Genomic DNA, 24,016 nt, shown 5'->3' with positions numbered 1-24,016 from the left:
TTAAGTACAAAGAAAATAAAAGTCAAAATAACTAATCAATGTTAATACACAGATATGTTTATCGCCCTGTATTTTTCTGAGTTGTATAAATTATTTTAAAATGGACATATAATACTTTGATCATACACACTGTTCATTCATTCTCCAAGTATTTCAGTCTCTACTACAGGGTAGGCAGGTCTCTAGAAGCTGGGATACAGTTGTGAAGGAGATAAGTTCTCCTTCCTCCTAGAGCTTCCATTTAGTGGTGGGGTGGAGGAGACAGTGACATGTCAGGCAGTGATGAGTCCACAAAGAGAGAACTCTGGTGGAGTGAGAGGATGGAGTCATGGGATGCAGGATGGGGGTCAGAAAGGGCTCTCTAAGGAGGGGACATTTGCACAGAGACCTGAAGCAAGTGAGGGATCCAGTCATGTGCAGGGCTGTCACCCCAGGGGAGTGAGCAGAGTGAAGAGAGGTAGGAGATGGGTCGGGAGAGTCAGGTAGGGGCCAGGCAGGCTTCATGAGGCAGTGTGAGGAGTTTGGTCACCGTGTGAGGGGAAGTGAGCTGTGGGAAGGTTGAAATAGGAAAGTGAGGTGATTGGAACTTGACAAACATTGTCTCCTGGGGTGTCTCACTGGTCCGCAGAGTACATCTTTTCACTAGATTAAAAGGTATTGAATTCAGGACACATGGGGGTGTGTTCTTATGGGTTCCCTTCCTGAGAGAGGGCTGGAACAGGGGGCTGCCGGCCTTGGAGAAACTGATGTCCCAGCTCCTACCAGGGCTCTCGCCTCCTGGGACTCACCTTCTACCGTCAACTCCACTGTCACCTGGCGGGCCCCACTACCATTGGTGGCTTCACAGGTATACTTCCCCTTGTCCTCCTCATGGACAGCATGAATCACCAGGCTGAAAGCTCCCCGGATGCCACAATCCAGCAGGAAGCGGTCGCCACTGCTGATGGGTTGTCCGTTTCTATGCCATGTCACCTGGGGCTCTGGGTACCCCCGGACCTGCAAGGATAAGAAAGAATGAAAGTTTATTTAAGGGGCTCATCCATGTGCCTGGCACTGAGGCTTTACATGTGTTAAACTCATTGAAGCCTCATTACAACGTAAGGGTAGATACAACTTTCATCTCCATTTTAGAGATGAGGAAACTAAAGCAGAGTTTTGGTTCTCAAGATATCAAAGGTAGAAGGTGACAGAGTCAGATGTCCTGGTGCCAGAGTGACCAGACAAGTGACTCTCAAGTCTGCTTGTATACTATTAATAGAATCACTGGGTTGGGGAAGAGAGGGGGAGGCTTAAAAATCCTAGTGCCCAGGCCGACCTTGGGTCAATGAAATCAGTATCCCGGGGAGTAGGGAGTGAAATGAGGACCCTGCCATGCACATGAATCACGTGTTAAAATGGAGATTCTGCATTCTGGGATGGAATCTGAGGTTCTGGTGTTCCAACAAGCTCTCAGGTGATGCTGAGGTTGCTGGTTCCTAGAACTCACCTTGAGTAGCAAGTCCCTCAACTAGAGCTGCCCAGTGTGGTGGCCACTGGCCACCTGTACGGAGTGAACACTTGAAATAATGGCTTGTCCTAACTGAGTGGTGCTGTGATTGTAAACTGTATACTGGGTTTTGAAGACATAAAATGAATAAAGAATATGAAATATCTCAATAACCTTAAAATTTTAATTACAGGTTGAAAAGGTGGTATTACTGATATGTTGGGTTTAAAAATATACTATTAAAATTAATTTCACCTGTTTCTTTGTATTTTTTTAAATGTGGTTACTAGAAAAGTTATTCTGGACTGTGCTATTTCTCTAATAACATCTGAGTGAGTGCTTAGTGTTAAGAACTTTTCTAAGTACTTGAAGCATCTGAGACTCATAATAACTTGTGCAGAGAGAAGATTTTCCCCAAAGAGAGGAACAGGCTGAGAGATAAATTCCAAGAAATCACTTTGGGTCTCGAAGAAAGAAAATTTCATGAGGGTCCTCAAACCCCTGGAACTCAACAGGCCCTTCAGGGTGGATTCATCTTTGGAGAAGCAGGACTCAGACTGGCCCACCATGCACAGCTTGGGATACAGGCTGTGGTTTCAGAACTGGAGAGTACACAGAGGTCATCATGTTACAAAATGTATTAGCAATAACTTTTATCTGTATACCCACTCTAAGATGAGAGAGAATGGATACAGATGAGGTGAAAGCAAAATTCATTAGCTGACTCCAAACTGCATTTACAAAAACAGCCTTCAATGGCCGCCAGCACTAATCCTCCTCACACCCCCCAGCCGGGTCAGAGAGGATCCTGTGTCACTAGGTGGGAAATGGCAAGTGTCCTAACTCAGTTCATTCCCTAAGTGTGCTAAGGGAAGAAAAAACCTTGCAATGAGCATCAGTAGTCACCACTGAACCGTGCTCTTTCCTTCCCAGGGGTTCAACCCCCAACGCATCCTTAAACTCATTGCTCAGCAGCCAGGATGCAGATGTCTTCCTGGAGGAGGACCTGAAATTCCAGGGGAAATCCCCACAGTGAACAGTACCCTCTTAGGTTATTCCATCATTACCTTTAGACTGCCAGTTTACGAATCACCCCATCCTCACTAACTTGTACTCAGGTCTCAAAGTGAAAGAATCGAAAGCCAAAGAAAACTAAACCAGTATTACCCAACTATCAAAACCTAACCTATTTTCATGACAAAAATTGAGTACCTATGAGAGAATGCTGAGATTCCGAAGTCACATCCCCCTGAAGCATGACAACAATGTGTGAGGCCATTGCAACCGCACCAAAGTTCATCCTGTCCAGGTTATGTGTGTTGAAGGGAACACAGTCATTCGGTCAGATAAGGTCTCACATCCATTATAACAGGAAGTGAAGTATTATCAGTGGTCAACTCTCAGCCTCTCTGTTCCTCTTACTTAACTATTGCTTTTCTGATATTTCTGCAAATGACATTCCTGATCTTTGTAAAATAGAAAGAAAAAAGTTTAAATAAAAATGTGTTCTTTTTTATCAGTGTCTGTATAATGAATGTAAAGCATAATCATTCATTAATTTATTAAGGCCCTCAGGTGGAAAGAAAAGTACTACACAAACAAACATTAGGCATGTTTGAAGGTGACAAATGTCACATACCCATATCCATCTTGTGATGCCATCTTGGCACAAAGGTTCGTACAAAGGTACATTGGACAATTACTTTGTTAAAAACCTTATTTTTCTCATTTTCAGAAAACAGCCTAGCAAAGAAACTCCTACAGAAGGAAGCTGCTTTGGAATCTGGTCACATTGTGAATTTGCAAATCATCATTATCTTCTCCTCCACCCTGTTAGGAGGACTTGCCTAACCTCCAGATGATCATGCAGCCTTCTATCAGCTTCAGAGAAAGGGAGTGCAGAGCACTGTAATTGGAGGAGATTAATCATTCACTACACCAGAGGTATCCTCAGCATTCCATTAGCCAGTACTCTGGCCCCCTGCAGCAGGGCCAACTAGAGGCCCATCGTGCCCTGAGGTTTCAATGATTAACTTGGGACATTGCAATTGTTTCAGACCTCAGGGACATGGATCCTTCTTTTCCTATAAATTTTACACATATACACACATACACATCCCAGATTTACCTCTGAAATGCCCTGTTAAAATCAATATCCAGGGATTTTTAAACTCAGAAAGCTGCAGTCGGCCATGGGACTTTTGTGCTCCTGGCATTTGAAGCAAAGGTAGGAATTTCTGTGACCTTGCTCAGTTCCAAAGACTAAATGATTTGCAACTACAATTCATGTCCTCCTAGCATGGGAAAAACTTGTTCCAACTATTACCTAACACTACATAAGAATTATTCAATTTTAATTAAACCCATTTTTACTCTTTGCCTACTACTATCCTGTCTGGGGAAGGAAGCCTTGGTTCACATCTTGGGATGCAAGACAACAGCCTGCCCTCCCTGGGATTCTTCAGCACACACAGGCCTTTAGCCAAGAAGCCATAGCTGAGGTTTTTACAGTCCAATCTGAGCACACAGTGAAAACCCACTAATGCCCTGGTTTTCAGAGGGCTTCCACAGACAGAATCTTTTTTAAAGGTTACTAATATTTATTTATTTAATTTCTGTTTTGTAAAATTGTATTTTTTTAAATACAGTTAATGGTTTAGAACACTGTATAAGATTTAGGGGCATAGGCTCACAGCTCTTCAGATGTATGTGACCACATTACACCCACCACAAGTGTCCACTGGACTCCCCTTCCCACTTGCCACCTGCCTCACCCCACTCCCCCTCTGGTAATCTCAATTCTACAGTAAGATTCTAGGGTTTGTTTTGGTTTAGTTTTGTCTGGTCCTTTGTTTTGTTTCTCTATATTCCACATGAGTGAAGTCATCCAGTATTTGTCTTTCTTCTTCTGATTTATTTCTCTTAGAATAATTTCCTCCCGTTCAATCCATGTTTTTGCAAATGGTAAGAGTTCATCTTTTTTTTTTTAAATAATTGAGTAGTATTCCATTGTGTATATACAACAGATTTTCTTTATTCACTCACCTGTCCTTGGCCAATAATCCATATCTTGATTATTGTAAATAGTGCTACAATGAATATAGGATTGAGTATATCTTCAAATTAGTTTTTTTGCACTCTTTTAGTAGATACCTAGGAATGAAATTGCTGGATCATATGATATCTCTATTTTTAATATTTTGAGGGAATTTCATACTGTTTTCCATAGGAGCTAGACTAGGCTACATTCCTACAGTGTTCTAGGGTTCCTTTTTCTCCCTATCCTCTCCAACACTTGTTTCTGTTTTTTGTTTTTTTTTTTAATGTGGGCCATTCTCAAGGATGTGAGACTATGTATAGAATCTTATTTGGTCTTTGAAATACTATGAGGGAGATTTCTTGGGTTGGGTTTTTCAGCAGCAGAACCAAAGGTAGTGGTTCAGGGAACCCTATCTGCAAACCTTAGTTGACACTCAGAGAGGCTGAGAAATGGGTATACTAGGGAATGGGTATACTGGCCTGCTGGGGGGGTATATGGATAGGGCACCCACAGCATCCATGACAGCACACAAAGCCAATCATATGCTAAGTCTTCAAGTTAACTGGTTGTCTCTCTGTCCTTTCTTGTACAAATTTTTAGTGAGTCAACTACCTAGAACCCAAACCACTGGTGTCTATTTCTAATAGACCATAAATCTCTTCTAGGTTAAAGCAGTATCTGCTTTCCACTTTGGGAAAAAGTCAGAGTTCACAGAAGATGTGGCCACACCATAAACCAGTTTTGGGTTACTCCCTCAGAGTAACAGTGCTATATACTAAATGTATCTGTCTCTCCAAAATCCATACATTGAAACCAATTCCTCAATGTGATGGCATCAGGAAGTGTTAGAACAGGGTCTTTGGGAGGTGCTGAGGTCATGAGGGTGGAACTCTCATGAATGGGGAAAAAGAGACCTTGGAAGTCGCCCTCAACTCTTCTACTATATGAGGACACAGTGAAAAGACAGCCATCTGTGAACCAAGAAGTGGGCCCTCACTAGACACTGAACCTGCTTCACTAGATACTGAATCTGCTGGTGCCTACAGCCACTACAACTGTGAAATGAATTTCCATTGTTTAAGCCAGTTGGTATATAAGATCTCTTTCACAGCCTTCTGAATTATCTCAGGAAGGCAGAACTGGCTCCTTGATGTGCCCCAGACAAGGCTGGGAGAGTCAGTGGTACAGAAGGACTGCCTGAGAGTGGGAACCAACTCCTGGTTTCCTCTTTACATTGTAATTCCCTCTTTTATTGAAGAGACAGCGGTTTTTAATGGTCCTTTCCATCTCTGAAGTAGTATAGCTCTAAACAGTGACCCACTTAGCCACTGGGGGCATATTCTTTCCTGTCTCTCCATTCTCCTCTGGGTCCACCCACAGCCTTAGTACTAGCTAATCCTCCATATGGGAAAGCCAAGTAACCACAGAAGAAATGCCCATGAACATGAATAGGCAGCCCTGACTTTTCACCATAATGAGTTTCTGGAAACAGCCCCAAGGCGGGTCATTCTAAGGAAAATCCTATTTTTGCCACAGTAACCACATCTAATTGGAGGTTGTGTTTATTGAGCAAAAGCCCAGGATCAAGTAAATCAAGGACATAACCAATAACTTGTCATAAAAATAAAGATTCAGTAACCATAACCCCTATAATAATTTAAAATAACGAAACTGTGTTCCAGTTCCATAAAATGTCCTCAAAACCCTTTACAGCCTCAAAAGATCTTTAAAAGGAAAGGGGCCTCATTCCACATGGCTTGCATGAGGAGAAAGCTGGGCTGCTTGACGGCTGTTGACTGCTATGTCACACCCACCTGTGTACCAGAGAGACATATTTCCAGAACCTGGTGCTGCCTTGAAATTACTTAGTGACTCAAAATGAATTGTTCTTAAGGTCACTAAGTCTCCTGAATTTTCTCGAAAACATGTGAAGGGCTTACCATTGAGTCCAAGGCACACAGGTTACCAGAGTCTGAGCCCAGAGTGGTGGCAGGTGCTCCATTTCTATAACCCCTGCAAGATTCAGAACAACACATCTGCCTTCTTCTTAGCCTGGGGGCAGTAGAAAGGGGGTGATGCTGCCGCTTTTGATAATCTCCTGCGTGTTTTTTGTTCCTAGGTAGGCCTCTCCTTACCTGCACACTCCAACTTCACATGGCAGCCAAGGCCAACTACCAGCCAGGTCTGAGCAAGGGAAGCAACTGGAGAGATGGAGGGAGACCAAAAAGAGAGAAACCTGGACTGCTCTCAAGCCAAGGACAGACTGCCAGCAGGACGTGGGGGAGTGGAGCAATCCACAAAGTCGAATGAGCAGTGAGCTAGGAACTCTTAGAGCTGGAAATAACAGATTCAGGAGTTGTCAATAAACACTTATTTGAATCTTGTTGAGCAATTGAATTGATGCTGGGAAATGCTGAGCCTGAAGGACAGGACACAGAGAAAACCTGTCAGACAGATTCTCCCCAAAGGTAGACAAAACCGATTCTACAACACAATTGTCTATAGGTACAGACAGCTAGCTACCTGCCTGTTAGAAGGCAGCTTCTTCTATAAAAAATACGTTCTCCTGTGATAAATGATGTGTACAGGGCTGATGATTTAAGAACTGAAATATAATAGGAAATAAACCAATGGTGTTGAGGAATGAGTTGAAGAAGCATCCTCGCCCATTTCCAGGTATAAGCTCATCCAAGTAATACATGGATAGGATACACAGAAAGGAGAATTAAAACACTGAAACCCCAATCAAATTACACCACAAAAAAATGTCTATAAAACTTACATCATGGATATATTACAGGGTGAAGAGTGAACGGAGCTCCATGGGCACGCATGGCCAAGCTCAGGGGGCTGTGTCTGTGTCAGCAACTGGCGCGTGGCCCCACAGACAGGCACTTAATTAAAGCTTTGAGTAATCCCACTGCCAACAGTCCAAAGCCTTAAACGAACCCACAGAATCCATTAGGAAGAGAGCATACCAGGTAAAAACAGCAATTAGTGAGAGGTTTAAACTGCTGGAAGCTCTCTGCCCTGGTCCCACTTGTGAATCAGTGAGAGTGAAAGTGGTTCTATGAAAAATAAGATCAGAATAGAGAGAACCATTCCTCAAACTGACTTAGCAAAAGCCACATGGAGCTGAAGCTGAAATTCTCTGTGCTGTGATCAGTCAGTTGCACCTTCCATGGAAGGTTTCCCTTTCTCATAGCTCAAGACAGAAACACCCCCACATCCTACATCTGCAAGTCTGAGAACTTGATTCACTTGCTGAGAACACAGAGCAGGCTAGAGTTTGGCAGCCTGGGGTTATACCTCAGGCCCTTTGGAATCTTTCCCCCAAAATAACTATTTCCTTACATCTAGATCAAGCTTATTGACACATGCAACTTTCTGATTCCCTCTTAATGATAACAAGCATCTGAAACTCATTGAAGCAGTTCACCAAAGAGAGATAATTCTAAGGGTACTTCTCACATTGATGCTTTCCTTATTCTTCCAGATTTGTAGTTTTCAAGTAAAAACAAGTGTCTTTCTATTTGGGCTCTGAGTCCCTCTGGGATGACTATGGGGTCCTGCCTCACATGGGACCTCCCCTGGATTTCTGCCTTTACTCCCTCTCACAAGGGGCTTCCAGGGACTTAGTATTTCCAGCTGGCGAGGTGGGTCTAGGAGCTCACTGTCCAGTGAGCTGTTGAGATAAACTCTTAGACATGTTAAGAAGCAGGTGCCTTGGTTTCGCTTTAATTTGCTCAGAATCTCCTGTCCACCTTTTGCAGGGTAAGTCCCTCCTTGGAGGAACTGCTCTCTACCTCTCTTCCTGGCAAAGTAAGTCTGATGGAGACAATATCAGTCAGTTGCCTTCCTCCTGGCCACAGTGCTTGAGGCCCCAAAACGGGCATATGGTCCAAGCTGGACAATCAGCTCTTCCCTCTAACAGTCACTAATGCCCTGACACTGTCAGGGATTCCCAAGAAACTGGGAAAATGTAGGCCTGAAGCTGAATAAAGCCCTCCTCTCCCATCCCCCCTCCCCATTTTACTCCCACCCAACAGGCAGAATAAGACATCCCGTAAGAGATGTCTTATGTGACAATAAGAAAAGAAGAAATGGAGACACCATCTGACAGAGCCAGGATGGACTCCAAATCTACCCAGTTCTCCGGGACAATACATCTCTTCTGTTTAACCCAGGCAGAATTGATTTCTGTCACTTACAAGAGTCCTGACTCATTCAGGAAGGTATACATATGACAGCCCTATGCGTGAATGCTGACTGCAGCAGCGACCAGCTTCCAGGCTTTGGGCAACTTATTTATCTAGTCCTCACTTTACACAACTGTGAGATGGGATGATACCAGTATCCATTTCCACAGGGAAGTTTATGACCAAGTGAGACAGCACATAAACTCTAGCAATTGCTTTAGTCTAAAGATTAGATCTTCAGAAAAATGCAGCTCTCCCAAGACTGATTATCTGTATCTAAGCAGATGTCTCTCTTTTCCTTTCTCCTTTTCCTAATAAACCTGTCCCTTGAAAATGTTAAAAAATAAAAGCTTAGATCTTCCTGTTATTCTGTTCTTCAAAGTTACTGATTCTTTATAATATGGTACCCTAGAATCCATTCAGTTCCCAGCTTTGTTAACAGTGTGAACGAAACTGTTTTTGCCCTAAGGAATATCAGGACTTATAAACTTCTGAATTTGTTGGGACCCAAATTACACAACTCAAATTCCTATAGATGGCTTCACCCCCTTCCCTTTTTTTAAAATACATGCTTAATTAGATTTAAAAAACCCTAACATTTGATTGAAAAGCGCTTTCTACTTTAACTGAACTGGCATGTTATTTTTATTTAAAGAGGTAAGCCCCATTTGAAAAGTGATCTTGCTTTTATATAACATCAAAGCACATTTTAAACAGATATCCAGTCTTCCATTTTATTGCACCATCATGCCACCCTGTAATACCATATGCACCACTGAAACAGAGACCATCCTCTTAATTTCTGCTTCACTGACTAATGCAGCCCTGGAATTTGAAGGGCATTAGTGACTGTCAGGAACTAAATCTGGGGTAATAAATCTAGAGTTTCTAGACAGTCATGGTTGGGCCTGGAGAGAGAATGAAAGGCCCATTTCACTGGCAGAAGGGAGGGAGTATAAGGCTACTCCCCAAATAAGAGAGACCACTTGGCAATGCATCCCATCCCCTCCAACAACAAAGCCCAGATGCCATAAGACGCTGAAACCAGTCCCTGGTTGTGCTGGCAAAGTCCTGTCCTGCGAGGACTACCTGAGAACGTGAGGCAATTGTGCTTAAAAGTAGAGGTGAATAAAAGCAAACTGAGGTCCCAACAACCCAAAGAAACTTGGTCTCTTTGACTTAGTGTCCAACTTTTGACCTCTATAAGCTGTCCCTCTGACTCCACACCTGCTCCCCACTAAGCGAGTTCTGCTGGGGCTCTCCCAGGTGACCTCTGTGAGGTGGGGTAAGTACGTGGGGCTTTGGCAGCAGGATCTTCATGCTGCCTGCATCAATATGGCCAGACTGCATCTATGTAACACTGCTGGAAAATATCTGGCACACGTGGCAGAGATCAGCCACTGGCAGGATGTCCACCCAGGTCTCAGCTGCCCAAAGGCATCCCAATATACACAGAGAATCATGCCAGGTAAGGAATCAAAAGTTGCTCCTGTGCAGTCAGCATCTGCATATCAGGCTAAAAACACACTCAAACATGTGTTCTTAAAATGTTTTGTCTCACCAAGGTAATAGATGTGCATGGTCAAAACATGGATGGGTTTGACCAGAAGTCATAAATACAAAAAGTGGGCCCCTGCTCTATCCCCTCAAACCCTAATAGGCACTTCCTTGAGACAATGATCTTTAACTCTTTCAGCCATTTCTTCCAGTATTTTCTTCCAAACAACAGCTTTGTACAACTTCTACTTTATTCTTTTTTAATTTTAGACATTATTTCCTAACTTCTTTTTTGGAAGGTGAGGTTTTAGCTCTCAATTCTTCCCCCCACACAAACCCTTGCCCTATCCTCCAAAAATTATATCACCATTTTTGTTATGTTTTCTATATAGCTTTTGATTCATTTTAACTCTGCTCAGATACATAGTATATTACAATTAAATTTCTTGAACTTTTCAGTTTTCCTGGAGTTAGTATCTATCACATTTTTAGTTTGCCTTGTTTTTAAGAACCCCAGCCTTTTGAGAGAATGATAAAATTCTCCTCAATAATAGTCAAACATATCAGATAATTAATCCATCAGCAGCATTATTCACAATAGCCAAAAGAGGGAAGCAACCCCAGTAGATGAATGGGTTAAAAAAAAAAGTGACACACAAACACAATGAATTTTTTTTTAAAGATTTATTTATTTATACATACAAGAACTGGGGTAGAGTGGGGAACAAAACAGGCAGACTGACTGAAATACACTGCTGAGGGGAGCAGCAGGCAAGTCAGGAGAGGTCTGCTGTGCCATGTGGGTTGCTCCCTGGCAGCCGAGGATCAAACTCATGCTGCCGAGGCTGTGGATTGTTTCATAGTGCAGCGCTTAACCCCTTGCACCACCAGGGAGGCCCAACACAATGAAATATTATTATGCCCTAAAAAGGAAAGAAACCTTGACACATGTTTCAACATGAATGGACCTTGAAGGTATCATGCTGAGTGAAAAAAGACAGACATAAAAAGATAAATACTATATAACTGTACTTATATGACTGAGGTACCTAGAATATTCAAGCTTATAGAGACAGAATGTAGAATGGTGGTTGGCAGGGCCTGGGGGGAAGAAGAAAACGGGAAGTTGATTAATGAGTTATTGTTTAACAGAGTTTCAGTTTTATAAGATGAAAAAAGTTTGGGAAATGGATGGTGGTGATAGCTACAAAACAATATACTCAGTGCCCTAAACTGTAAACTTAAAAATGGTTCAAGTGGTCAATTTTATGTTTTGTATGTTTCACACACATACACATACACATACACACACACACACACAAAATCAGTGAGTCCTATATATGTGGACTTACTGAACTTTATTTTGTTTCACTATCTATATGTTTATACTTTTGGCAAACACCACACTCTTTAGCACAATTGCTTCATGTTGTGTTAAAGTCAAGAAATAAAAATATGAAAAATGTAAATTAGATCAAAATCACTTCTCTATTTAAAATTTTTCTAATGGTTTCTCATTACTTTAAGAATGAAATCTAATTAGGCGGCTCACAGACCCTAGGTGCCCTGGCCATGCCTATTTTTCTTCCCCCTCTGTCCATTATATTCCTGCCACGTTGGCCTTGGCCTTCTTCTCTAGGCCAAGACTAAGACAAGAGCAAAGACTAAGACAGCAGGTTCTCCACTTGGGAGTGGCTTCCCCTAGGTGCCGGATGGCAGGGGTGCACAATGCATCAGAGTAGGCTGTTTAGTGCCATAGAAGAGAAGCCTGCAGAAGAATTGGAATAGGGGAGGGTGGTAAAGAGCCCTGTGGGTTAGGAGGGGAGAGCAGGAACCCTGGGGCCACCCCCCCATACATCATTCTGCCCTGAGGGGGCCAGGTAGAGGTTGACTGGGAGAGCTGGGGGTTTAAAGGAACCAGCCTTTCAAGTTTAACTGGAGGAGGGATAGTTCCCAGTAGCTCTGCCAACCTTACAGCATTCCCTCAGGGACCCAGAGATGGGATAGATGTGCTGTGAAGGTCACTCGTCAACCTGGGACGATTCTAGATTAGGGCGGGGCAAATGCAGCTTGGGAGGAGTCCTGGGGCTCCCTTTGCTTCTCGCTAGACAATCCCAGTGTAACCAAAGCAGCCCACCTCAGACACATCTGCATGATTAATCACTCCTGCCAATTTAGTTCCAGACAGTGCGACTCTCCCACAAACTATTGTTCAGGAATTTTAGGACCAGCCCCATGGGACACATGAAAGAGAGAAGAAACAAATGTGAATGACCCTCAAATAAGATCCCATTGTGAACAAGCATATGTGTGTGGTGCTTCTCTGGGTGTTTATTGGTGGTATGTTTGGGGCAGGAGAATGCCAAATGGGTTTGAGACCTAGTTCAAAATGTAGATTTAAAGCAGATTTAGTCCAAGAAATTGAAATTTCTCTTCTGAAGAAGCATCTGGAAAAATGGAGGGAAAAGCTGCCCAGTTATTTAGCAAAAAACAAAACTCAAACTTTCCTTTCCCCTGCTCCTGCCAATGTCCCTTTCAACTATGCGATCCTCAGGAATCCATGGAGGCTGGGGCCCAGCTGAGCTGGCACTGAGCATCTCCATCCCCAGGGGAGGCCAGATCCATAAATGGTAGCTGCAGGCCCTGCCTAGAAGTCTCAGCTGCCTCCCCACTCCCAAAGCTGGGTACTGGGGGGGGGGGGTGGGCAGAGTTGCTTGTTTCCCTGACCAATTCCCTGCTGGTGAAGGAGAATTCAGGACCAAGTTACTTCCCAAAATGCTTCAAGAGAAGCTGGGGTTGGGGGGAGAGGGTGGGAGTAGGGGGTCCTGTGTTCAGAGGTTTCCTGTATTTCACACTTTGCAGCCCAAACAGCCCTCTCCCCACCTCCTAGAATATCCGTAATGAAAGGAGGAAGGTAAATGGGTAATCTGCAAAAGGCTGGGCATCTGCTCTCCTTTTCTAGTCACAGAAAATTAAGAAATTATGTAAGTGCCACTCTTAGGTAAAAGCTCTCATTGCTGGCACCTGGGATGAGGAGCTGGAAGGCAGATCTGGCCTCGGACTCAGTGTGGGTAGCTGCTCAGACCACCCAGCTCAGGGAATCCCAGGTGCAGCCAAAGCAGCTGTTAAGAATGAGTGGATGTACTGGCAGGTGCCAGGGTCACCCTAAGAAAGGCCTTTATTGAACTGAGCAAGTTGATGATCATAAGAGCCAGGTCTGAGGACTGGGGACAAGGTAAGAATGGGCCAGGGGGCTAGGAGGGTGGTCCCACGGAGTGTCAGCAGGTGGAGGCAGGCAGGGTCCCTGTGTGCTGTCTTCAGGAGAGCAGGCTGTTGGGAGAGGCCTGGAAGGCTCCTGAGAAATGGCCTGGATCATACTCTGTGCTGTTAAAAGGAGTTCAGTGTCAGGTTGGGTACTGGAAGGATCTATAAACCTCATATATTCCTAGAGAGTCCACAGGAACCTGGAAAAGCTGAGACTCCTTCCACCACTACACACATTTGTAGGGAGCCCCTACACTCTGGGAACACTGGTATCACTGGCTGTCCCTAAGCACAGCTTCCCAAAGCAGCCACTTCACCAACACAGGTGGCTGCCACAGTCTGAGCACGTTGGGACTCTTGCCCCAGAAGTTGAGGGGAGTCAGGAGAATGTGCAGCCCAGAAGGAACAGGCATGCTGGGCCCTGGAGCCCTTCACTTCAGTAGCAGGATACAAGCCTGAAAGCAGAGTTTCTTCCAAAGCTGCTTTCTGTTTTAAGAGTCTTGCAGCTGGGTCCAGAGCCTGGAACCCCCTTACCAAGTGGGCATTCGTCCCCTTCCCTTTTTGCTGGACAGGGAAAAGTGGAAAAAAACAGTGCTACCTGGGCGCTCAGTCTCTTTTGCACCGATTGTTACCTCCGACAGGATCACCAGGAAAGTGCAAGTATAAGCCCCGAATGCAGGCTGTAGCAGAGCAGAATCTCAGCTCTCACTGCCCAACTGGGTGATCTAAGAGGAAGACCCATGTACTCAGGGAACCCTGGCCATATGACTCTCTCAGGCTTTGTCTAAGGCAAAGACCCCAACACCACTCAGGGCTCAGGCTACTGCTGCTCCAGTCCCCTAGTCACAAGGCCAGAGAGTTCTGTAAATAAACCTGTAGACTGGGTACTGGGGACAGAGCTCCATCTCCAAGTAGGTGGCTGTTCTTTATTAAACTGAAAACAATATTCTAAAACCAAGTTAAATGCTGACACAACCAATTCTCACTTATCTTCCTGCTGCAAAAGGAAATAACTTCATTCTGTTTGTCTTTTTCTGCAGGATGTGTCCTTTTGTTTTTTAAAGATTTATTTATTTATGCATCCAAGAGCTGGGGTATGCAGAGATGCAGGGGCAGAGGGGTGAGAACATTTACCAGAAACCGAGTGGGGAGTAGAACAGGTGGACTGACTGAAATACACTGCTGAGAGGAGCAGCGGGAGAGACAGGAGAGGTCTGCTGTGCCATGTGGGTTAGCTCCCTGGCTGGGGATCAAACTGCTGCTGCAGTTGCTACTGATAGCTTTATAGTGCTGAGCCTTAACCCCCTGAACCACCAGGGAGGCCCAGGATGTGTCCTTTTTAAGAACTCAGCATACACTGTTAGATGAACAAGATCAAAACCTTAGAAAGGCGTGCGGCTAGTGGAACTAAGTGGGGGAGCAATTCAGAAAGCTACACACTTCTTCTTTGTCCACTCCTCCAGGTCCACTCACCCCCACTAGACTGTCTCTGAAATTATCCTCTAACCTCTCCCACCTCTCAACTTTCAGCATTTATACTCTTATTATCTAAAGTGACCACATTTTAAAAACTAGCAGACATTTATTAGATCACAGTGCAAACTGTTTAAAATCAGGCCTGACCCAGTAAATCTGGGGCAAGTAATCACTGTTACAAAACCTTTTACATTTCTTTCCACCCTACAGCAAGCATAGTGGCCCTATTTTCCTTTAAAAAAAAAATCAGGACATGTTATCTGACAAGAGATTTATGGGCAGTCTCCAGGTGCAAGAAGGAGTTGGTGCTATAAAAGTTTCAACATCAAAATACTAGAACGCCAAGGCTATTTGGATGACTTTACTGGAAAAAAAAGAGAATATTTTAAATCAGAACGGCTTGCAACAATCGGTGGTGACAACACCTATAGCAGTAACCACGTTAGGCTTTTGTTTATTTCAGGCAGATTTGGCTCAACTCCCCATAAGACTGTGAGTTACTGAAGGAGGGGAACTAGACATTTCATTTTTGTGACGTTCTCTCCAAATCCAGTGTGGCTGCTAAATCCACCCTCGAGTGGATAGTTGGCTGACGTCTCTCTTCTCCAATCTTTATGTCCCTGCCCATGTCATTTCAGAGCCACCTTTTTCAATTTCCCAAAATAAGTCACACTGGTGTGCTTTCATGGCTGTGTTCTCCCTGCAGTGGGTCTCATCAAAATTCATAATTCATCTGTATGCAGGTTTCCTCTTGCCTGATTCACAGGCAAGACTGTAACTACCTGTGGAAAGAACCCTAATGGCGTGGCATTCAGTGAATCACTAACTCAAAGTTTGGCACAATAAGTATTTTTAAATTAATGACACAGTCACTCTGATAGATCTGAGGATTCCATATTCTCCTTTGTATCAATATCTTTATTAAATAGAGTTGATCCTTGAACTAAGGGTTAGGGACAACCATCCATGCAGTCAAAATCTGCATTCCTTCAGAACTTAGCTCATAGCCTGTGATTGTCCAGAAGCCTTACTGATAACATAAATAGCTGATTTATATACTATCTTTATGTATCACATACTGCATTCCTAAAATAAGGTAAGTTACCGAAAAGACAATGTTTTTAAGAAAATCATAAGGAAGAGCAAATACATTTACAGGCCTGCACTGTATTGATACTGAAAGCAGATATGTCATCTGTTTATGAAAACAGATATGTCATCTGTTTACGAAAAAGTCTAAGTGGACCCTTGCAGTTCCAAGATCAACTGTCTGAGAATGAGGGCTGCAAAGTTGCTCATGAGAATTAAAATTGGCATCTAATATTGGGGGCATAACATGTTGGCTAAAGGAGTGAGCATTCTAATAGAACAAAGGCCAGAATGTAAAGAAATTTCAGAGAGAACAAGTCTTGTGAAGGTCCTAAAAACATCAAAATTAGGGTTAGAGGCAACTCATGTGTAAAGGCTGCTGGATGAGAGTCTTCCAGCCATTACTGGATCTCAAGCTGTACTAATAAGAGTGTATTATTCAAACAAGAAGAGGGAAGGCCCGGTCTGCCTGAGCACCATCAGCAGTGTGACTCATGTCCTGGCACCACACATTAACAGGACACTGATGAAGGGACGCAGGACCTGTGAGGTGATGACACAGCCTACTGCCCAGCTGGCACCTCATAGGCACCAATAAATATCTTTTTTAAAAAATATTTATTTATTTATGCGTACAAGAACTGGGGTACAGACCATAGGTATGAGGGGTGAGGGGATTCACCAGAGAGAGAGAGTGGGGGACTGACTGAAATTCACTGCTGAAGGGAGCAGCGGGTGTGACAGAAGAGGTCTGCTGCACCATGTGTGTATCTCCCTGGCCGGGGATTGAACTTGTGCTGCAGTAGCTGAGGATAGCTTCATAGTTTGCATCTTAACCCCTTGCGCCACCAGGGAGGCCAACCCAATAAATATCTTAGGAGGTGTTCCTTTATTGAAAGAACATAAAGACTAGTTGATAAAAGTAGGCCTATGTAGCTGGAATAAAACACACTAAAAGGAAGCCATTTGTATCTTCAAATGCATGAAGAGTTCTTGTATAAAACACTATGTGCAGCTTCAGAAGACAGAACAGGGATAAATGGGCCCAAAATCTAGGGATGCAGCCTTAGGTTCCATCTGAGGAAGGATAACAATGTTTGAACAACGAAAGGGAACAAGTGACGTGGTAGATCACCATGCCAGAAATGTTCATAAGGAGACTGGAGGAACATCTGGCTGGGATGTTGTCAAGGAAAGTCTTCATGCCCTCTAAGATGCCTTCCAACCCAAATCCCAGTTTTCTAAGAATTTAATATTGATAGACGTGAATGCATGGAAATATTCCATTTACACTATAAATAACATTTCTGCTACAAATGCAGAGCTTGGAGTGATTTGTTCCTTGAAGGGCTTACTGAACTCACCCACAAAACTATCTGAATCCAGTACATTTTGAAAGACATACTGCTTCAATCTTTCCAGCTTCTTCCACTATTTATTTTATTTTTTTTTTTGGCTTTCAATTTCTTCCAGTCAATTTCGACACTTCTTATTTTCCCAGAAAAAAATCTATTTCTTTCAAGATTTTTACATATATTAACAGAGTTGAACATGAAAATATTTTTTCCACTCTACATCAGTGGTTAAAGTCCCATTTGTAAATTTTATGCACATATTTTCCATGATTGGCCATGTTGGGTTTCCCTATTACCTATTTCGAAGACTAGTCATTAAATGTACTATACCAATTTTCTACTTTGTAATAAAATCATTTCTACTTTTATATAAATAACTTGCTTCTTCTGTCCTTCAATTTGTTCCATTCTTTGATTTTGTGTGTTGAATGCTTAGTTCATTAATTTTTACTGTTTTTGATAATAACAAAATCATTAAAATTAAGAATGAACCTCTAATATTTGGCTTTACCCAGTTATAAACTACTCAAAAATTAAGATTCTTCTCAGAATATACTTCACATAAGAATATACTTAAGAGTACAAAGGTGCCATATCATAAAAGTTTCAAAACTTTTTAAACAACATATAAAAAGCTTAAATAAATAAAGAGTAATACTTTGTTCTTGGATTTAAAGTAATTAGTGGGATTGTACTTTATATACAGAATGTTTAAAAAGCTACAATAATTAAAACATTTTTATTCTTGTTCAACAACCTTCATAATCAGGGAAATGCAAATTAAAACTACAATGAGATACCACCTTACACCAGTAAGAATGGTACATATTAAAAAAAACTAGCAACAACAAATGATGGCGAGGATGTGGTGAAAAAGGAACTCTCTTATACTGCTGGTGGGAATGCATACTGGTCCAACCACTATGGAAAGCTGTTTGGAGGTTCCTCAGACTACTAAAAATGGAGCTACCATATGACCCAGCAATTCCATTCCTAGGGATCCACCCACAGGACACAAAAAAATTAATTCATAGGAATACCTGTACCCCTATATTTATTGCAGCACTATTTATAATAGATAAGACTTGGAATCAATCCAAATGCCCCAAAATAGATGACTGGATCAAGAAGATGTAGTATATATATACAATGGACTATTATTCAGCAATCAAGATAAACTAATGTCATTCACAACAACATGGATGGAGCTAGAAGGGATTATGCCCAGTGAAATAAGCCAGAAGAAAAAGAAAAATATCGCATGGTTTTACTCATAGGAGGAATATAGCAGAACCAAGCAAGGGATCAAGGGAAAAAATAATAACAAAAAACACAACACAACACAACAAAAATAAAAAGACAACTATAAATCTGCAGAGACATTCTGCAGAGGAGGGAGAGGGAGAGGGATTAAAACAAGTGTGGAAAGAGCACAAGGGACTATGGTGATGGTGCATGGGTGAACTGGTAGTGGAAATTCTCTGGGGACTACACCTGAGAAAAGAAATCAAACATTGTAAAAAAAATGAACAGTGATATAAATATATATATAAATAATTTTAAAAAATTTTATTCTTATACAGGAATATATACATGTTGATTAATAAACAGTGCAGAAAATCAAATTGTAAAACACTCTATACAGAAGACTTTAGTATATGATAAGGTGGCTTCAAGTGAATGGGGAAAGAGTGAATTACTCAGTAAATAAAGATAATTTGAAAAAAAATCATATTTAGGATCCCTACCTCACATTATACACAAAACATCCATTCTGATTAGTGTTCAAAGTAAAAAAATAAAAGGTAGAAGAACTACAGATATAATATTAGAGATTACAAGGATGACATCAATGGTAGAAATCATAAAAGATATGTGAGCAATTAAATTTAAAATTCTGTACTAAAGTAAAATTATGACCAAAATTAAAAGGTAAGCAAGCTAAAAATGTTTGAATCACATACAGAAAACAAAGGTGGATGTTCTTAATATATAAATGTATATAACTAAAGAAAAAGAACACATAAAGCAAAAAGCAAAGGTATGCACAAGAAGTTTATGAGTCAACCAAACACACAAAAATGTTCAGTTTAATCAAGCATATATAAAATAAAAAGTGACATATTTCATTAATTCAGAGCTGGCAGTTAATTTAAGAAGTGATAACTAGTGCTTATGAGAGTATGGGAAAATGAAATTCTTAAGCATTACTGACGTGACAGCAATAATTTGAATTCATTTTTATTACCTTTAAAATCAGCATAGTAGTAATGCTGATTTTACAAGGCTATCTTAACAATTTGGTAATAGCCACCAAGTCTACTATTTGTCTTAAGAATTACCAAAGATGGGCCTCCCTGGTGGTGCAAGGGGTTAAGTACCGCACTATTAAGTAATCTGCAGCCTCTGCAGCACGAGTTTGATCCCCACGAGTTCGATCCCCAGTTGGCCAGGGAGAAACCCACATGGTGAAGCAGACCTCTCCTGTCTCGCCCGCTGCTCCCCTCAGCAGTGTGTTTCAGTCAATCTGCCTGTTCTGTTCCCCACTGTCTCTGGTGAATCCTCTCACTCCCCTGCATCTCTGTTCTGTACCCCAGCTCTTGTATGCATAAATAAATATTTTTTAAAAAATTACCAAAGATGTCCATCATGGTGGATATGTTAAAGTTATTTAAAAGATGAAATGTTAGAAATCCAAATGTTCTATATCTAGTCTATTTAAGGTCACTATGGTACAACAAAATACCATACAAATATTCAAAATTAAAATCTTGAGGCATATGAGAATATGTTCATTCAATATTAAGTAAAAGGGCAATTTACAAAATTAGTCATTTAATATGTATAATGTGATTGTAGGGGGGCAGGAATGGGCACAGTGCAGGTTTTCTATGATCTGAGTAGATGGGGTAAGGAGAAGAGAATCCTGGAGCCCTTGGTGGTTTTTCAGGCTTTTATTGGGATTTACTAGATACACGGCTACCAAAGGGTGCCAGGGGGCTGGAAGGCTAGCAGGCCTGCTAGCCCCAGCCTGCTAGCCTCCCAGCCCACAGCAAGTCTTCACTCTTTCTGGGCTCTCCGGCGTTCTCTGGTGGTCTCTACTTCTCTTTCACTCTATTTGGCTCTTGTTCTCTCTGCTTCTCTGCTCTCCGCTCTGCTTCTCTTCCCATGGTTCTGCTGGTGTCCCCGTGACGCTACCCTTATAAGCCCAGTCTCTCAGCCCAGGTGAATCCCATCTACCTATGCCCACACCCTACTCCAGGTGCCCGCCATCAGGCATGCATTCAGGACTGCAGATCCATCATCAGTCCTAATGGCAATGGCGGGAGGGCAGAAAAGCCTGATATCATTTACTTATCTATTATAAAAGAAATTAGGAGGAAATCTATAAAAATGTAAACAGCTCAGAATGGTGGGATTGCTTTTTCTTTATTTCCATTTTTTTCACAATGAATATATTTTACTTCAATGAAGAGTAAAAAAAAAATTAAAAACTTGCTGAAGTTAAAAAATGCACACATTTGCTAGGAGTACATATTTTATGAAAGTAAGTTAAAACAGAATAGTCCTAACTAGCCCGTCAGAAAGGAAGGCTGAGGCATGGCAGTCCATACTTGTCATTAAGAAAATTCAGCTGACATCGGCATGGCTGGTGACCAGTTGGAATAAGACCAAATGGGCCTCAGCTGCAGCAGAGCTGGCAGCCGACTTCATGGAAGGTGCGGGGAGGGGCGGGGTGTAGGGAGAAGGTTCCGAATGGGAGCTTTGAACAGTGTCCTCATTCCCTAGCTTGTGCCCAGCAGGACTGCTGAGAGGACTTCAAACGACAACAGAGTCCATCCATCAAGGGCCCAGCGGGCAGCCCACACCCCTGCCCTGAGAACCTCACACTGGTTAACTCATGCACTGGTTAACTCATCCTGCAAAGACTCAAGTCAGTGGTTAATGACAAGCCCTGAGAGAAACGCCATTGGCAGTCCTGGCTAATTCCTCTCTCAGGTTTAAGTGGTTTCAACCTTTGAGTTGGGAGTCTGGAACTGGGCAGAGCCACCCCCTGGCCCCAGGCGAGGGGCTTTGGCAGAGTCCTGGGCCTGAGCTGGGTCCACTGAGTGAGACAGCTTTGGGGCATGGAAAGCAGGGAGAGGCTGGGCGCCAACCTCCTCCTCAGCTGTTTTCAATAAGGCTCCACTTCTGAGGTTGCTGGCAGACCTCTGGAAAGATCTGAACCAACCTCACATAATGTTTTCCATCAAACCCACAATTAAGTAATATTCTCTTAACTCATGAGCTGTGCATGAAACCTTTTCCCTGTCACTTCTCAGGTCCTCTCCTAAGCAACCTACAAGCAGGTCAGCTGGAGTTACAACACTTTTGCAGGGTCAGTAGCGACCACAGCGCGGACCTCCCCAGGCCATTACCACACTTCCTCCTGCTACTCAAGGGCAGAGGGGTGGACATTCAGCCTCACCATGCATACGCCACACTATATACAAATCCTTTCATTTAATCCTCCCGTTAACTCTGGAAGGTCAGCGTTACTCTGCTAATTTTACAGATAAGAAAAATAAAGCCAAAAAAGTTAAGTAATTTGCACAATCTCCCCAAATTCACGCTCTTCCTATGACAGTCTCTTGGGGCAGTCAAATAAGACCATGGGCCAAAAGGTTCTGGATAGGAAAAAGCTCTTCCAAGACCACCTAGTATTTTGGCAAGATATTCCATCAATAACCCCCTCCCCTCGTCACCCTCCCTTCCCTCCCCCAGAAATACTCTTGAGAGCACAAATAAGCACATCCTTATTTCCTCAATGAATAAATTAATGGCTCCTAGAATAACCTAGGATGGATTCTACCTTCTACATGAGGTCTTTTAAATGCTTTTGATGCACATTTTATAGTATTTTATACTCTGATAAAAAAGCATAGGGTCTTATTCACTAATATTGTTCATTCACTTATTTGACAAAAGCTTATTGAGCACCTTTCTCAAGTACTGTGCTAGATAATCTGCAGGAGATATAAACACGATTAAGCCTGTCTCCACTCAGGGGCCATCTGTTCACAATGGGGAGATGGAGAAGGCAGAATCAATATGGTAAGTCTTACAATCAAATGTAAGTTAAATGAAAGTGTATACGCACACTATGCTAATTTGACAGGTAAGAAAAATAGAGTCAAAGAAGCTAAATAATGTGTCTAAGTTCTCCAAATTCTTGCTTTTTCCACTATAGTCTTTCAGGGAAGTCAGATAACATCTAGAATAAAGTTGCATCAATCAGCTGCATCGATGCTTAGTGAGCATAACAGAGACTTCAGTGTTTCCTGTCTCACAGGACCTACCCCAGTAGCTGCTGCTCATTGACAGTAGGGGTGAGAACAATAGGTGGTCCCTGTCTTAGGAAACCCCCTCACTACCGGGGAAAGCAGTGTCCAACCCTAAAGGCTCCTCATCTAGGACCTAAAGTAGACAAAATGACAAATATACTGAATAACAATCTGCTACAAATGGGAAGATTAAAATTAATGATTATGTGGGCGGGGAGAAGAAAAGAGAAAAAGAACAAATTGTAGTTCAAGACTTGACCTTGTGTGGTTGGAGGAATCTCTGAGCTTGAAACTCTGAGATCATTCCCATCTCGATGTCAGGCTGCGTCTGACTCCAGAACCAGGAACAGGAGAGCTGGCAACAGGAGTTAAGCTGGAGGGCAGATGCAGACTGGAGTCTAGTGAGGATTCCAGCATGGAGAGCAGCTTAGAAAATTCAGAGAACTGGACTGTGAGCTAAAGCAGGAAAAAGCTGGTGGAAATTGCTCCAAACTGATAAGCTGAATTTGTATCTCACAGAGGAGGGAGCAGATGCACTGTGAATATTGGTGCTATGTCTCATCTTTTACTGCTAGCAGGGCGAGGGGAAGACTGGCCTTATTGGAAAGCACTAGAGCTTAAAAATGCCCAAAGTCTTTGTCTCCGTAATCCCCTCTACCACAAACTAATCAACCCACAGTAAATAATCTTAAATATGGAATTGAAAGTTTCATGTATAAAGATGCCCATTAAAATTTAATTTATAAAAGGATATATTGGAAACCACCTAAAAACCACCAATGATGGGATGACTCAATAAATGATAGTGTGTCAAATTAATTTTTTTAAAGATTTATTTATTTATGCATACAAGAGCTGGGGTACAGGCCAGAGGTGTGGGGGGTGAGAGGATTCACCAAAGTCAGAGTGGGGAGCAGAACAGGCAGACTCACTGAAATATACTGCTAAGGGGAGCAGTGGGAGAGTCAGGAGAGGTCTACTGCACCATGTGTGTTGCTCCCTGGCTGGCCGGGAATCAAACTCATGCTGCAGTGGCTGCGGATAGCTTCATAGGCTGTGTCTTAACCCCTTGTGCCACCAGGGAGGCCCCGTTGTATCATATTTAAAGAAGTAGTAGCCACTGAAATTTTGCTCATGGAGTCATTTGAAAAATCACATGGTAGGTGAAAAAAGCAGGACACAGACAACATGAACAATTTTAATTCTCACTGAAAGTTACTAAGCACTTACTATCTTACATATATAGCAGACACTTCATTTAAATGATGCCATAATATGGGTGGTAG

The 24,016-nt window shown here is 42.5% G+C and overlaps 1 protein-coding gene and 1 long non-coding RNA gene across 10 annotated transcripts in view; one reads left to right on the top strand and one right to left on the bottom strand.

The window, feature by feature from the left end:
- Positions 1-6,904, top strand: part of LOC119257454 (uncharacterized) — a 35,315-nt gene extending 28,411 nt beyond the window's left edge. For 4 of the 5 annotated variants that reach the window (XR_008553856.1, XR_005128031.2, XR_008553857.1 and 1 more), the window contains 2 exons: positions 3,222-3,430; positions 6,646-6,904. This is a non-coding gene — a long non-coding RNA (uncharacterized LOC119257454). The remainder of the gene's footprint in view (positions 1-3,221; positions 3,431-6,645) is intronic. The other variant, XR_005128032.2, reaches the window with a different exon arrangement.
- The window catches only part of MYLK (myosin light chain kinase), a 232,225-nt gene that overhangs the window by 121,218 nt on the left and 86,991 nt on the right, over positions 1-24,016 (bottom strand). For all 5 annotated transcript variants that reach the window (XM_054700503.1, XM_037525428.2, XM_037525426.2 and 2 more), the window contains one exon: positions 789-996. In XM_054700503.1, coding sequence (XP_054556478.1) covers positions 789-996 — 208 coding nt within the window. The remainder of the gene's footprint in view (positions 1-788; positions 997-24,016) is intronic.

The sequence above is a fragment of the Talpa occidentalis genome, unplaced genomic scaffold (genome assembly GCF_014898055.3).
Source record: "Talpa occidentalis isolate TD23 unplaced genomic scaffold, MPIMG_talOcc4v2.1 talOcc4.4, whole genome shotgun sequence".
Classification (NCBI taxonomy): Eukaryota; Metazoa; Chordata; class Mammalia; order Eulipotyphla; family Talpidae; genus Talpa; species Talpa occidentalis.
The sequence above is the reverse complement of the archived record's forward strand: the minus strand, read 5'-3'. Positions and strand labels throughout refer to the sequence as shown.